The 14,395-nt window shown below is 39.3% G+C and overlaps 1 protein-coding gene across 1 annotated transcript in view; it reads right to left on the reverse strand.

The window, feature by feature from the left end:
- Positions 1-12,551, reverse strand: part of MMP9 (matrix metallopeptidase 9) — a 29,121-nt gene extending 16,570 nt beyond the window's left edge. The window contains exons 1-5 of the mRNA XM_073606264.1: positions 12,354-12,551; positions 8,687-8,919; positions 6,800-6,948; positions 2,805-2,933; positions 385-558 (exon numbers count right to left, since the gene is read on the reverse strand). Coding sequence (XP_073462365.1) covers positions 385-558; positions 2,805-2,933; positions 6,800-6,948; positions 8,687-8,919; positions 12,354-12,494 — 826 coding nt within the window. The 5' untranslated portion in view covers positions 12,495-12,551. The remainder of the gene's footprint in view (positions 1-384; positions 559-2,804; positions 2,934-6,799; positions 6,949-8,686; positions 8,920-12,353) is intronic.
- Between the last annotated feature and the right edge of the window lie 1,844 nt (positions 12,552-14,395).

Raw genomic sequence — 14,395 nt, forward strand, 5'->3', positions numbered from 1 at the left:
TAGCAACAACTGTCTTGGTGACATTGGTTGCCAGGAAGAATAGAAAATGAAAGAGACCACAACAGCCTGACAAACTATTTAGCTCCTCACTCCTCTATTAAATGTAAAGAGAAACATTTTGGCAACACATACATTTTAGGAGTGAGTTTGGAGCTCCTAAGCCTGCCCCTACACTTGTCTAGGAGACACAACTGTGTAGGGGTCTGACAGGAGGAGCTAATAAGCTCCTGATTGTGTCTGCTTCTGATGAGACTTCATTTGGTGATTCCTTCTCATCACAACAGCATTCCGTGGAATAGAAATTGGGGAGGTACGTATTTACTATCTTCTTCTTGGGGAACAAGTTTAAGTACAGTCAATTAATTGCGATTACTTGATACTTACATTCACTTGGGCAGAAGCCATATTTTTTGTCCTTGTCAAAATCAGCTGTTGTACTGCACCAGAGATGGCCATCTGATCGCCCAGCACTTGTACAGGAGGAATAGGACTGGCCGTTAAAGACGAAGGGAAAATGGCACAGTGCACCATCTGCATTACCAAACCGAGTCTTCACCACTGACAAAGGGGAAAATGAGAAACCATATAAAATATGTGGAGTCTTTAGCTGATGTTGTCACATCAGAAATTATCATTTAAGTCCAGCACTTATTTTACAGCTGATAGGTAAATTTGTTACAGTTGCTGGGCTACAACAATATGGAGATGGAGACATTGCCCTTTATTTTTCTCTCCCTCTACTGAGATACTGATGTTATGCTGCACCGTGCTCCTCCGGTCAGTATGGAGAGAGCTAAAGCCAAGAGCAAGCCCATAGATTTCTATACAGAGTGCTGAGACTCCTGGGAGTTGTAGTTTGGGACAGCAGCCATATAATGGCTATACTATAATGGTTACACCACAGATCCCAATAGGCACTGTGCAGTAGGAAGAGTGGATTTTTATTAAACTGCCTGGTAAAGTTCTTTTTTTTGTCACTGAGGGAGTTAGAGAGAGAGCACCTCTGTCTGAATATTCATCTGCCAGCTGGAGACCATACAAGCACAGATCCAAGCCTGAGACAGGGATCTCCACAGAGAAACTGGATTGTCCAAACACTCTCTGCTTCCTACCACTAATCACCAGAGGCTTTCGGGGGGGGGAGACCAATGGGGGGGTCCTCACTTCTACAGCAAGAGGTCACTGCAGCAACCTGGGGACTGGTGAGAGGGTTATTTGCCTATTGCTGGTACTGCTAGCAGAGACTGAGTCACTCAGAGCTGGACACCAAGTGTACCCAATCCATACTGCACCCTATACCCCTATACCGCACTTATTCCAAACCTAGACTGCACCTATACCAACCCTATACCGCATTATACCGAACCTTTACCGCATCTGAAACACATGTATCTTGAACCTGTGCTGAGACTATACTGTACCCATACTGCATGCAGGTTAACTGGGACTGTGGTTAAGTGCATCAATGCTCTTAAAGGGCCCCAACGATAACCGGACTTCCCCTCCCGCAATAATAATTCTGCAAGCCCCCTTTGTTCCCTGATCCCTCTGCTACCATCCTCCTTTTTTTGGGACAGTGCATACCCAGTCAGTCTAGGACTAGCATCACCACCTTAAATGTGCTCTGGCAGTTCCAGCACTCGGTAAATTAAACTTTATTACTGCTCACTGCTGCACTTAAGGTGGCCTTACTCCATGGATGCCAAATATCATCCTATGCCTAGTCCTTATGGTTAATCACTTTGTATGCTGAATTATGTTATTACTATTATTAATCAATTTTATGCTTGCCTACTTACCAACCATATTGAGTGACACTATATTAGGTTTGCCTTTACTACCAGGTTTGGTGTATTTTTTCTTTGATATAGAGCTACTATTGGGTACTGTGTATTTACTTCAGGGATTTCATGTGATATTGTATGTTTCTATGTTTTCTCACTCAACTTGGTATGTTCGAGGGGCTGAGGTCTTTTGGAAAAAGTTTGAGGCAAAGAATAGAGGACCTATCCCAATCAGTGGCTGCGGCCTAATCATATAGTACCCTCTTATATATTTTAATGATTGTATTCCTCTAGTGAACTATCTTGACTGATTTGTTCCTGGTATTTTTCACAATAAATGTAGCCTTTTCATTGCTAAAGATTATTAATGCCTTGATGCCTAGGCCATATTTAGCAGTATCAACATCAGTTAAATTGACAATAACTTAATGACTATTTAGATAACTAAATATGCTTTATATATCTTTTGATACACTGTTTTAATAAAAACATGCTCATTTTTAATAGGCTAAAAAAATGCAAAAACATGTAAATTATATATTTTTTTTGTCATTGTATCCATTTCCAGTCTTATACAGATAATCTACTCTTGATCGTATGTCTTCAGAGTGCTCCTTTTTGCAATGCATGGTTCACATCAGCTGATGCTTCTTATGAACAGCAATCTTAAAATGTGTCTTTTATCAATCAAAGTAGCTCCAAATCACACCTCCAAACTCATTTCATTAATTGGACTCCAGATGTGCAAGCTACTGACTCCAATTAGCTTTTGCTGAAGTAATTAGTCTATGGGGTCACTTAGTTTTTCCTCCAGCACTGTGAATGTTCAATGAGTGTGTTCAGTAAAGACACAAGATATTGAAATTGTTTGTGTGTTATCACCTTAAGCAATTTATGTTTGTCTATTGTAACTTAGATGAGGATCATATCACAATTTATGAAAAACTACTGCAAAAAACAGTTATATTTTTTTCTTGCCACTGTGGCTGAACATATGTGGCTTCTGTACTCGGCACTTACCTACGCCAGTCCCAAGGGTCCAGAATTCATCATCATCAAAATGGGCATCTCCATACACTCCAGCACCTGGTGGGTATGCATGAGCTAGAAGTCCATCCTTCCCATCAAAAGGGTATGGATCACCATGATCTGAAGGAAAGATGTCATGTGTAAATAACATGTGTGTGTAAATGGCCAATCCAAAGTCCTTCACTAATATAAATACTGACAACAAACCTGTGCTTTGCCCGTACAGGGCACAGTATCAGGTTCACTTCAATGCCCCCTCCTCAGCTGCACATTCTTTCCTTTACTTCCCCACTACTCCATGCAGTCTCAGTGGGAGTAAGGAATGCAAGTCCCATTACACAGTGCCTCCCCTATGTGACAAAGCTGGGGCAATTATCATTCAGCAAGGATAACTCATGAGAAAAAGAAGGGTAAATCACGTTCCTCCATACCGGGTTTTTTCTTCACTCCCGGAAGCTGAAGAGAGCTGTGGTGGTGAAATAGAGCTAAAAAGTGGACCTTGTACGTTAATAGTAAAGTCTGCTCTTATAATATGACCTCCCTACCCATTGTTAAAATGCTGAATTAAAATAAAAACCCTTTGTGGTGTAAAAGTTAGATAATATATGTACTTTTCCCCAGGCTTCCACCCACATCGCTTAGGCTGGGGTGACAGTATCTTCCTTCCAATGAGATCCTGGGAAAGTTGGAGTAGCCCAAATTTCACTGAGACGATTATATTGCACTGTGCTGTAGCATCTTCTCAGAAGATTTGGTCAGCATTCCCTGGATTCTCATTGGTAGAATGATCACATCACCCCCCTGCACTACAGCAACCTAGGCAAAGGTGAATATTTGAACTACTTTTTTCCCTGCTATAGGTGTTTTAATTTTTGTTTTTTAATTTTTTTTTAGGTTTAATGCAACATTTTAGCAAGGGGAAAACGAGCCTTCTTAAAAACCAAACCTGTTTCTTTGACCTACGTGGGCATAACACAGCTTTGCTTTTGGGAAATTTGCATCTGCGTTATTCTGTGCTAATCCAGTTATCCATGGGTTGATGAGAACTACAATATTCCCACAACTGGGAGTACCTGCTGTTAACAGATATGAGCTGCCTGAGGGTGTATTGCTTTGATAATGTGCAGACCACAGTAAACCTGTAGCAATTAATCGGATTTCGAATAAGTGAAATCAGATCAGAGAAGATGGATTCTGATGGACTGTTATGGGTCATTGCATTTGCACATTTGCTTTATTGCAACAATCATTTCCCAGTGCAGGTTAGAAAATGAACAGGAAGGCAAAGGTTTCTGTATAGGCAGAACACTTTCCTTTTAGACACTTTGCAGACACGCTTATACACGAGACCCAGTATTTCTATTACAGTGCAATGCCTGCAGGGTTTGCATTTGGTTGGCTGTTCTTGCACAACAAATCTCTGAAAAATAAACATTCACCCATGCAGGAATCAATTAGCTCACATCTAGCCTCAGTAATTAACTTGTTCAACTACATAGTAATGTGTGAGGCAGCAATGCTTTTTGGTATTGAATCAAACATGCAGACATACTGAGGAATTGAATAGAACCCTTGACCATCTAACCAAAAGCAATATTAGTATTCCATGAAAGATTATTATTTGAAATCCCAATTTCTTTGGCATTGTTTAGGGTTATTATAACTAAATTCTGTGACTTATATAACAAAAAATGAATCAGTAATGAAAGCTGCAACCAGTTTGTGCTATGTGTTTTACCACATTGCTGTGCAGTAGTTGTAGCAGCAGAGACAAATTAGAGTAGAACTGAAGTAAAAAGTGACAATTTGCTATGTTAAAGTGTTACTAAACCCAGGACTCTGCATTCACTATATCTGGTCTCCCACAGTACACAGAACATGGAAATGCAATTATTTTAGTAAATATAAACTGCTAAATACCTTTTCTCATCAGCAGTATATATCAGTCTTGTGACTTCTATCAGTGTCCGGCTGTTCACTGGTTAAAGCTTGTAGGAGGAGTTTTCATTCTCCTCTGTCTGTCCTATTAAGCTGCGTGACCCTGACCCCCTGGACAGTGCTGATTGGCCCTGTGCTGATCACATGCACCCTCCCCCCCCCCCAAAAAAAAGTCTCTCTACCAATACACATCAAACTGAGCATGTGCAGAGTACCTCCAAGGCTCTGTATTATCAGGAGATGGATTGGGGACAGTAAAAGAAGGGGAAGATCAGAGAAGACAGGATCAAATATCCTTTTTACACAATGCGGAGGATTAACCCCTTAGGTTACATAGTGAGTATAACAAGCAGGCTTTATTGCATATACAGACAGATTTTACTGTTGTGGTTTTAGTAACACTTTAAAGGGAACATTTAGAAATGTTAATTGTACCTAATCAGTACTCTGAAAAAATGTACCATTTGTCTGGAATCTCTTTGTCAAAATAGTGTAATTTCTGGTATGTAAGGGTGCCCAGACACTTCTATGCCTGGAAAACATAACTGTATATCTACAGTGTGAGATCTAAGGCACTGCTGCCACTGATTGCTAGACTCAGGAGATTTGGAGTGAGATTTAGTGATGTCACTATGGTTCTGCTCACTGTACTCCTGGCTGGGGTCTCTGACCTGAGAAGAGAAAGCCCTGCCTCCACCAAGATGGCATCTCTATATTTCAACACAGTGCAGAACAAGGAATAGTAAGTCAGTAATGGAGAAATATCAACTGCAGGGTGATCACATGCAATACTGGTAACTAGGTGCTCTCTGCCTACCTTTTTTTAAGAAAAGGTTCCAGAATTTAGTTGCTCTTAAAATGTATGCCCCCCTGTAGTTTATCTTTGCACCTATTCTTCAGTTTTTGATCATTTTTTTTAATCATCTTTCTCTTTGTAAAAGCAGAAAGGCAACTACAGAGTAGAGTAGTACAGAGACTACAGTGCAACTTAGCAATCCAACTTCGATACAACTTTGAAGTGACTTTGATAAGACTTTTACACTCTCTGGCATTGAAGTCGTGCCAAAGTTGGATCAAAGTAGTGCTGGAACCTTTTCTGAAGTTGCAGGGACTTCAGTAGTGTCCATTGGAACGGCTCTAATAGAGATACGTGGTAAAAGGAGCCTCAGGTCTTTATGTGCCTGTTTGTCCAAATAAATACTTGGAAATGTAACTCCAGGAAAATAAACACACATTAAATATATACCGATTTACCTTCAAAAGGATTTATAAACCTGTTCAGTTAAGTGATTCACACAACTCTGCATACCCAAGTAAATGACAACATTTCCTATTTCTACTTTGTGGCTTCCTTTGACGCCTGTTTGCTTGGTCAACATAATAAAGCTTGCCGAAGAAGGGTAGAATTTCAAATGAAAATTCTTAGGAAAAGACTAAGAAAACTTATTCATATTTTCATTCATATTTTTAATCATTAGTGGGTCAAATTGATGTAAATTTTCGACCGCAGTGATGAGAACATTCTAAGGAGCAGGGTGGAAATTTTTTTCTCAAACAAACAAATTTCTAACAGTGTATGTGGTTGTCAGTCTGTAAAGTCCATTTGTTTCAAAAGCAAATGCTAAAAGCAAACAAAATCTTTTTCTAATGACATCCAAATGTTCTAAGAGAATTTTCGTATATGTTTTCCTAAGACTTTTCTATTGAAATTCTATCCATCTATGACCAGTTTAACACACTACTTAAATCCAACTGCCTGAAATTAAATTTATGTTGAATCTAGCTCTACGATGGCACCATATGCTGAAGCCGGAAGAACCATATTGTATCTAAAGTCCAGACTGGAATACCTGACAGTTTCATATAGGAGGCCTAAAAGTTGTATGCACGTAGCTAATGCCTATAGGCTCACAAACCTTTTATGTACAGTCTATCGCAATGCACATCTAAACATCATCAAAATAATCTGGTTCACTTTCAGTCATCATTCCTCTACACATATTCTAAATATTAGCTGTGCACTATGGCACTTTTTCACATTCACTCACTGTCAGTCCCGAACAAAATGTTTATGTCAGGTTCCCCGTTGTAAATCCGTGTAAAGGTGAGAGGTGTCACATCACTCCATACTTTGAAGGCACGGGCAAAGGCATCGTCTGTCACTTCAGGGTCAAGATCAGGGGAATAGTTCAGGATCCTGGGAGCAAGAAAAAGCATTTAAAGCAAAGCAGTAAACAAAAGACAGAAAGTACAGAGGTGCACAACACAATTATTAGTATACTATAAAAAATATTGCAGCAGATGCTGTATGTGTCTTTATAAGCGCCTTCAATGTTATTGCCTTCAGTGGTAAAACATATGTGGTAATAAAAAGTAGTATAGATCAAATAAAAGTACTGTATCAAAGTACATGGACTTTCAGCATCCGACACTTCCAGATGTGCCGGAAGTTTGCTTCCCCGCTGTGTGCCATAGTTCCGTCTGCCAGCTTCTACATAACCAAACAACACAGTAATAATGTAGGGACCAGTGGAAGAAACCACAATCCACAAAGTTTAGTTCACAGATTGCAGTGCGAACTGTGAACTCGCACAGGAATAGGATCGCATGGGTGAGAACACATGGGAAAAACATGTCCCCGCACTATTTTCTGTGCAAATCCAATGCAAGTTCAGCCATACAACTGTATGGCTGAACCTGCATTGCTCAGAGATCGCATGTGATCGGCACCTGCGGTGCTGGTGCGAATCACATGCAATCTCTGAGATCGTGCTAGTGTGAACCCGGGCTTAAGGTTACTTAAAACCCTTAAAACAATGTATATTTTCCAAAAGTAAGGCCTGAAGAACAAAAAGGTGGTATATTGCATGATATTTGCACAACTGCTTATCAAACCTATATTTTCAGAAATAAATATACTAAAATTAATTTTAGTGCACAAACACAATAAAAATTCCAATTTATATGTAAAATAAAGGATGCAATTGTCTCGAGTAAATAGATAGCAAACATGCCAAGTCTAAAAATTGCATGCACCATTGAAACGGTGCCAAACTATGATACCTAATATTGTTCACAGGTAGTGCTTTAAAAAAGCTTTACAGCTCATCATTTTTGAATAAACTGTAAATAATGACCCTAGAATTATTCCTCTCTCACAGCAATATCCAATATGCGTTACCCAGCTGTTGTGTTTTTACATAGAAGCAGGGGTGGAAGCACTTTAAAGAAAAAAAACATTTTTTAATTCAATTTTATTTTTTTTAACTGAAATTTTTATTCACTTTCTTAATATTACAGGGGAGCTGATAATCCCCCTATTTAATAGTATAGTGCACTGACAAATTCTTTTTAAGGAAGCATGGAGTCTGTTGTCTAATGTGTTTTTTGCACACTATCCCTGAGCTGATGGACAGAAAGTCCTACCTATCACAACAGCACCTGGCTTTCATCCTCACTGTACAGATTAGAAATTGGGCATCAGATCTCTCCCCAATATGAACCCACTCGCCATCCTGAAGTCATTTTTCTAGTCCTTGGCTCCCAGGAGGAGAACCTGGGAACCTTGGAGGGGGAAATGATCCTAACATCAGGCACCCAGATCACTTCTATAATGTAGCCAGGAGCCTGCTTGATAAAATTTAAGACACGCTCACCACCATGAGCTTATTTTATGTCTTTCAACACTATAACTTGTGGAACATATCACTGGCAATGAAATGGTTAAGGCAAATTTATACACTAGAATTCAAATGTACTAAATCTTGCCCTTTAGTAGAAATCATGTGATCAAGATGTAAGCTTATGGTCCGAGAACCAAAAAAGACCCCTCTTTCAAGAAAATTAAGCAATTCAATCCTATTATTTTCTTTATTTATCCATCCCTTTAAACTCTTAACACACTTAAGAGGTGGTCCGCTTTAAAAGACACTCACTTGTATGTAATATCAGTATGATCCCACTTCAAGTCTCCCTCAAAAGTCTGGAACTTTCCCACATCAGGTACTCCACAACGAGGGCTGTTTATGGTCTTCATAGTTTCTGAGTCTAGTTCACCAGTTTCTGTAAGCCCCATCTTTCGCTGCATCCTTTTCAGGGACTTTTCTATGGAGGTATGTTTGTCTTTACCACTTTCTAATGGCAGGTACCCATATCGCATTAGATATTTCTGTGGAGAATAGAAATTTTTCAAGGTACAGGAAACTGCAAAAGTAACAAATACTGTGACTAAAGCAAACATAAAACCAGAATACAAAATACATGAGGATGGACAAAGGTCTAAAGAAGATTGGATATTATATGGATAACCTTTTCACACAGGCACTTTATTGTCCTCTTAGTTCTCAAGGTTCTCAAAAAAGGTAGCAAAATAATATTCAAAGGCATTAACAACACTTAAATCTCAAATGTGCAAAAATCACATGAGGTTCAGTAAAAGCTCAACCCAAAATGAATATATTATATACAAATCAGTATTCATTTATCCTATATATACAAAACTGCAGTGCAAATCAGTGAGTTCTTAGAATGCTGTTGTTCATATAGCAATGAGAATCAGCATTCCATTCTGTAGCTGTTTTGTAAAGCTGCCAACATACTTTAGAGAGTGGTCACACGTGCAGGAAGGATCTGTCTGCCTTGGGGTAAAAAGATTTTAGAGTGTTGCATAGCTGTGGAACTTACAATTTATGTAAGTAGTGAGCGAGGAAAACACAGGATGCTTTCGATTTACACATTAGGATCACTATTGAGCAGGACAGGTTCTGCACCCATAGACATTATATGGTCATCTTCTAAAACATCTTTTTGGCAGATTAGGCAACAATTAAAATAGTATGGGTGCCCTCCAACACTTTCACAATTAACTTGTCTGATTACACCATTCACTTGACAGCAGTTGGCTAGAGTAATGATTGTCCACCCAGAGAGAGTTTTTGCCTGATTCTTATCTAAGCCCCAACTTCAACTAAGATTTCCCTATGTCTTATTACTGCATCCGAGATCCCAGTCCTCCTTCACGTTCAAACCAAGATCCCCACCCAACTAAATTTCCCACCCACTCCCAAGCCCAATCAAATCCCCCATCTTATCCCGACATCAAATTAAAATCACCATCCATTCCCCATCCCAACCAAGATCTTTATCTACCTTGGATCACCATTCACTCCCCTGGCCCAACTAAGGTCTTCATCCAACCCACATATCCAACTAATATCTCCATTCCCTCCCTCAGCCCAAAGAATATCCCCATCCAACCCATACATCTGACAAAACCTCTATCCACCCAGCCCAACCAAGATCCTTATTCACCTCTCCATCAAACTAAGATCCCCATCCACTCCCCCAGCTCAACCAAATTTCCATCCAACCCCCACATTCAACTAAGATCCCTATTCCCTCCCCTAGACCAACCAAGACTCCCATCCAACACTCATTCCAGCTATGATTCCTTTTCATTACCTCAGTCCAAAAAAGATCCATTTCACCTCCACACTCCAACCAAAACCCTCAACCACCCTTCCCCAGCCCAAATAAAATATGAATGCTGTGTTAATAGCACATGCATTAAGCTTGTAATATTCTATATTTCGTGGCGCTGTATTATTTTTTTTAGTGGTTTGTTTGGGTACTATGTATATATATATATATATATATATATATATATATATATATATATATATATATATATATATATATATATATATATATATATATATATATATATATATTTATATTTACCTATTGCAAGCTGCCCTTTTCTTTTCTTTAGCGCTGACCCCCTTTTTATGCTTTCAACTAACACTCCTATTCATCTGCTGCAACATAACCAAAATCCCTGTCAAATCACAATCCAACCAAAACCCCATCTGCAATTCACCCTCCATTGTCAGTTTACAATTACAAAAGCAAATACCTTACAGTAGATTCCAAACACATAGCTGCCTTGAAGAAATCAATAATTGGAGAGTCGATATGTGCAAATATATGCATACACACCTTTGTAGAAGGACTGCAGTCTAATTAAAAAGCAGGTCCTTCTATAAAATAAACCGCTGATGACATCACTAAGTACAATTAATTTGCATTGCTTATTACTACTGCAGCTGATCTGCAGTCCGGTACCCGATTCCCTTAGAAATGACGTACCTTTGTTTACATTTCTTATGCTGACAGCATGATTCATATAAACCAGCCATGCTCAACTAGATATTGCTAGGGGTTCCTTGAATTGTGGCTGATGGTGCATGCATAATTTTAGGGCCACCACCACTTAAAAGAGCCAGGAGCGTGACATCAGTGATCTTTTTAACTGTCTGTAAAGTGGCTTTCCAACTACCACTGTAAGGGTAGCATTCTTCCTACTGACAAGCAATGTAAGCTGCAGTTTTCCCACTGAACCCCAACAAAGGTATGGTTTGTGCAGGTTTTCCTCCAGACCATAAAATGAAACACTTGTAGAACTGCATTAGAAAATTTTTGTTTTCAAAACATTCGATTTTCTAATTGCTAGTGGAGTCAAATCAACATTCATTTTCAAAGACAGTGAGAAAATCGAAAGAAGCAGGTTAGAAGAATTTTCCTCGGAGATTGTCCTACTAAACATTCTCCTGAAACGTGTGTATTAGTACTGCCTGGGCCTTAAAGGAGAAGTCCAGCCTGAGCTTTTTAGGCTGGGCTTCTCCTAAGGGTCACAGGAGTGCAATTCGTTTTGCACTCCTGTGACCAGTTTTCAGCGGAGAGCGGTCTGAAGTCCACTCTTCGCTAACGTCACTGGAATGAGTCCAGGCAGCGTGTCATCCCAATTCAGGAAGTCTGGAACCACCAGGTGGTGGACTGATGGCAGTCTCAGCCTCTCAGCGAGCCATTGAAACAGCCGCTCCACAGTTTAGTGCTCCAATGAGCATGGAGGAGCAGAGCAGGAGAGATGCTGACTGACAGGCAGCAGCTCTCCGCTCGGGCAGGTGAGAGAACCGAGCCATCAGCGATGTTCGGTGGCTCGGTTCTCAGTTAAGAGGCGGTGGGGGACCAATGCTGCATCCACTTAGGTAAGTATGAATAGGCAAAAAAAAAAAACCAAAACATACTTCTCTTTTAAAGATGGGGGTATACTCCGAAAGTTTGTTCTGAAAATTTGGATATTAGTGCAAAAAAAAAAAATATCACGGGCAGTACCCAATTGTTCTTCTCACTGTGGGAACTAATTTCTAACTGTGTATGTGGTCTTCATTCGGGAACTTCTGTTCATATTGAAATTGACTGTTAATGCCCAAATTCCTACCAAAATTGTTAAAAGCTAACCAAATTTTCAAGAACTTTCAAACAACATTTGTCAAGTCTCTGTTGACCTTATCAATTATACTGATGAGATTTTTAACACGAATGTAATTTTGAGAATTTACCAGTGTATGTCAAGCTTTGGTTAAAACTGCACGCTTCAGATGGACTTGTGTCATAGGTTGGACTTGGTGGACTTGTGTCTTTTTTCGACCTCACCTACTATGTAACTATGTAACTATGTAGGCATCTTGCATGTTGGGTTACCTAGCTAGGCAGATGGAAAAGTGTAAGTAGAAGTCTATAAAAAGTTTTTACAAGTCTCACCTCTGCTTGCTCCAGGTCAGTTAGGTTGCTGCGGATTTCTCCTGGGAACATGATGGTCATAGGTGAGTTACGGGATGTTGGGGCTGAGTGACTTGTGACACACAAGGTGCCCAGCAGGACTAGGACTGCTAGAATTCCCATTGTAACTCCAAGCCCTTTTCCTTCTGATCTCCTGTCTGCATGACTCCTGCCTATCTCCACTATATATACACCTTAGTAGCTGAATCACCTAACCTCAGACCGCAGGATTGTAACACACCAGGAGAGTGGGGAGGGGGCAATGTGTCACACAGAAGTATGGGGGAGGCTGGTTGTGTGCATGTGTCACATATATTAAAAATAAAAACTACAGACATTTCATCATTATTGTGTCAACATCCTGCTGTATAGCACAATATACATACAAACACATACTGTACATGCTATATGGTTGCTCAATCAATAACTGTTCACTTTATATATGAAACGTACAAGAAACAAAACGCAGTTTTATCTATCTGATAAAATTGCATTATCTATTAAGACATTAAATGATATAATACTATACAAAACTACATACACATAATAGAAAAATATAATTAATTGTGAACTTTACAGCACTTATACTAATTATACTTTACATACAGTATAATTAATATGTTTTGTTAAAGGCTTGTAAGGTATGTAAACCATTGTACTGATGACATTTTTAATACAAAAAGGGTAATAATAACAACCCTATAATAATACCCTATATTAATAGGGTAATAATAATAAATAAAGGGTAATAATAACAAAAAGGGTAATTATTCAAAAAAGATAAATGTAAGACCGGAGGCATGAGTAAAAACATAGACTTGTGTTACAAAATGCAGGCAATGGGTTCTTAACTACTTCACAGCTACAGGGTTTTTCCTTCTATGAATAATCCAGTTCTTAAAGTTCTGCAATAAGCCAATGTGAATTTTTCCCCCTTTTTTTTAGTTATATTAACAGACATTTTTTGAATGTTGTGCTGTAGTTCCAGATTCATTTTATTATTATGCTTTTACTTTGATGATATTGAGCAAAACATCTACATGATTTGAGCTTCTCAAGCTGGCCATACACCAGTAGAATTAAAAAAAAAAAAAAGTTTTTGGAGCATTCATTTAGTTTTCCAATAGTTAATGGAGTCAAGTCGGTGGTCATTTTTGACTGCAGCGATGAGAAAAATTGAAGGCGCAGGATGGAAAATGTTTCTTGGATAAGCACTGTGTGTGGTTTTTATTCAGGGGAAAAAAAAGCGTCTTTTTTTAAAGTGTATGTGCATCCTGACATTAATGCCGCGTACACACGGTCGGACTTTCCGACGGGAAATGTTCGATGTGAGCTTGTTGTCGGAAAGTCCGACCGTGTGTATGCTCCATCGAACATTTGCTGTTGGAATTTCCGCCCACAAATGTTTGAGAGCAGGTTCTCAAATTTTCCGCCAACTTCACTTTGTTGTCGGAAAGTCCGAGCGTGTGTACCCAAGTCCGTCGCACAAAAGTTCACGCATGCTCGGAATCAAGCAGAAGAGCCGCACTGGCTACTGAACTTCATTTTTCTCGGCTCATCGTACGTCTTGTAAGTCACAGCGTTCCCGCGTTCGTAATTGTTGGCCAACATTTGTGTGACCGTGTGTATGCAACACAAGTTTGAGCCAACATCCTACGGAAAAAAATCCACGTTTTTTTTGGCGGAAAGTCCGATCGTGTGTATGCGGCATAAACATAGAATTTAAAACTCATTGCAATTGAACACAAATTTTCAAACTTTTTATACGGAATTTGACGTTATGAGTGATACTATCAAATGCAGAGGATGCATGACTGTTCTGAATTTCCATAAGATCATTCAAATGAAATTTTCCTGGTGTACGGTCAGTTTTAGGCTAGCCATACACATTTAGATTTCTTTCAGTTAGCTGAACATTGGCTAAACAAGAGAAATCTAATAGATTGCTATACTGTATGGATTAAAGGATCTCCCCTGGTGCCAATTGTATTCTGACATAGAACAGATACCCTTCTTGGGAATGG

This window comes from Aquarana catesbeiana, linkage group LG12, assembly GCF_042186555.1.
Source record: "Aquarana catesbeiana isolate 2022-GZ linkage group LG12, ASM4218655v1, whole genome shotgun sequence".
NCBI classification, from domain to species: Eukaryota; Metazoa; Chordata; class Amphibia; order Anura; family Ranidae; genus Aquarana; species Aquarana catesbeiana.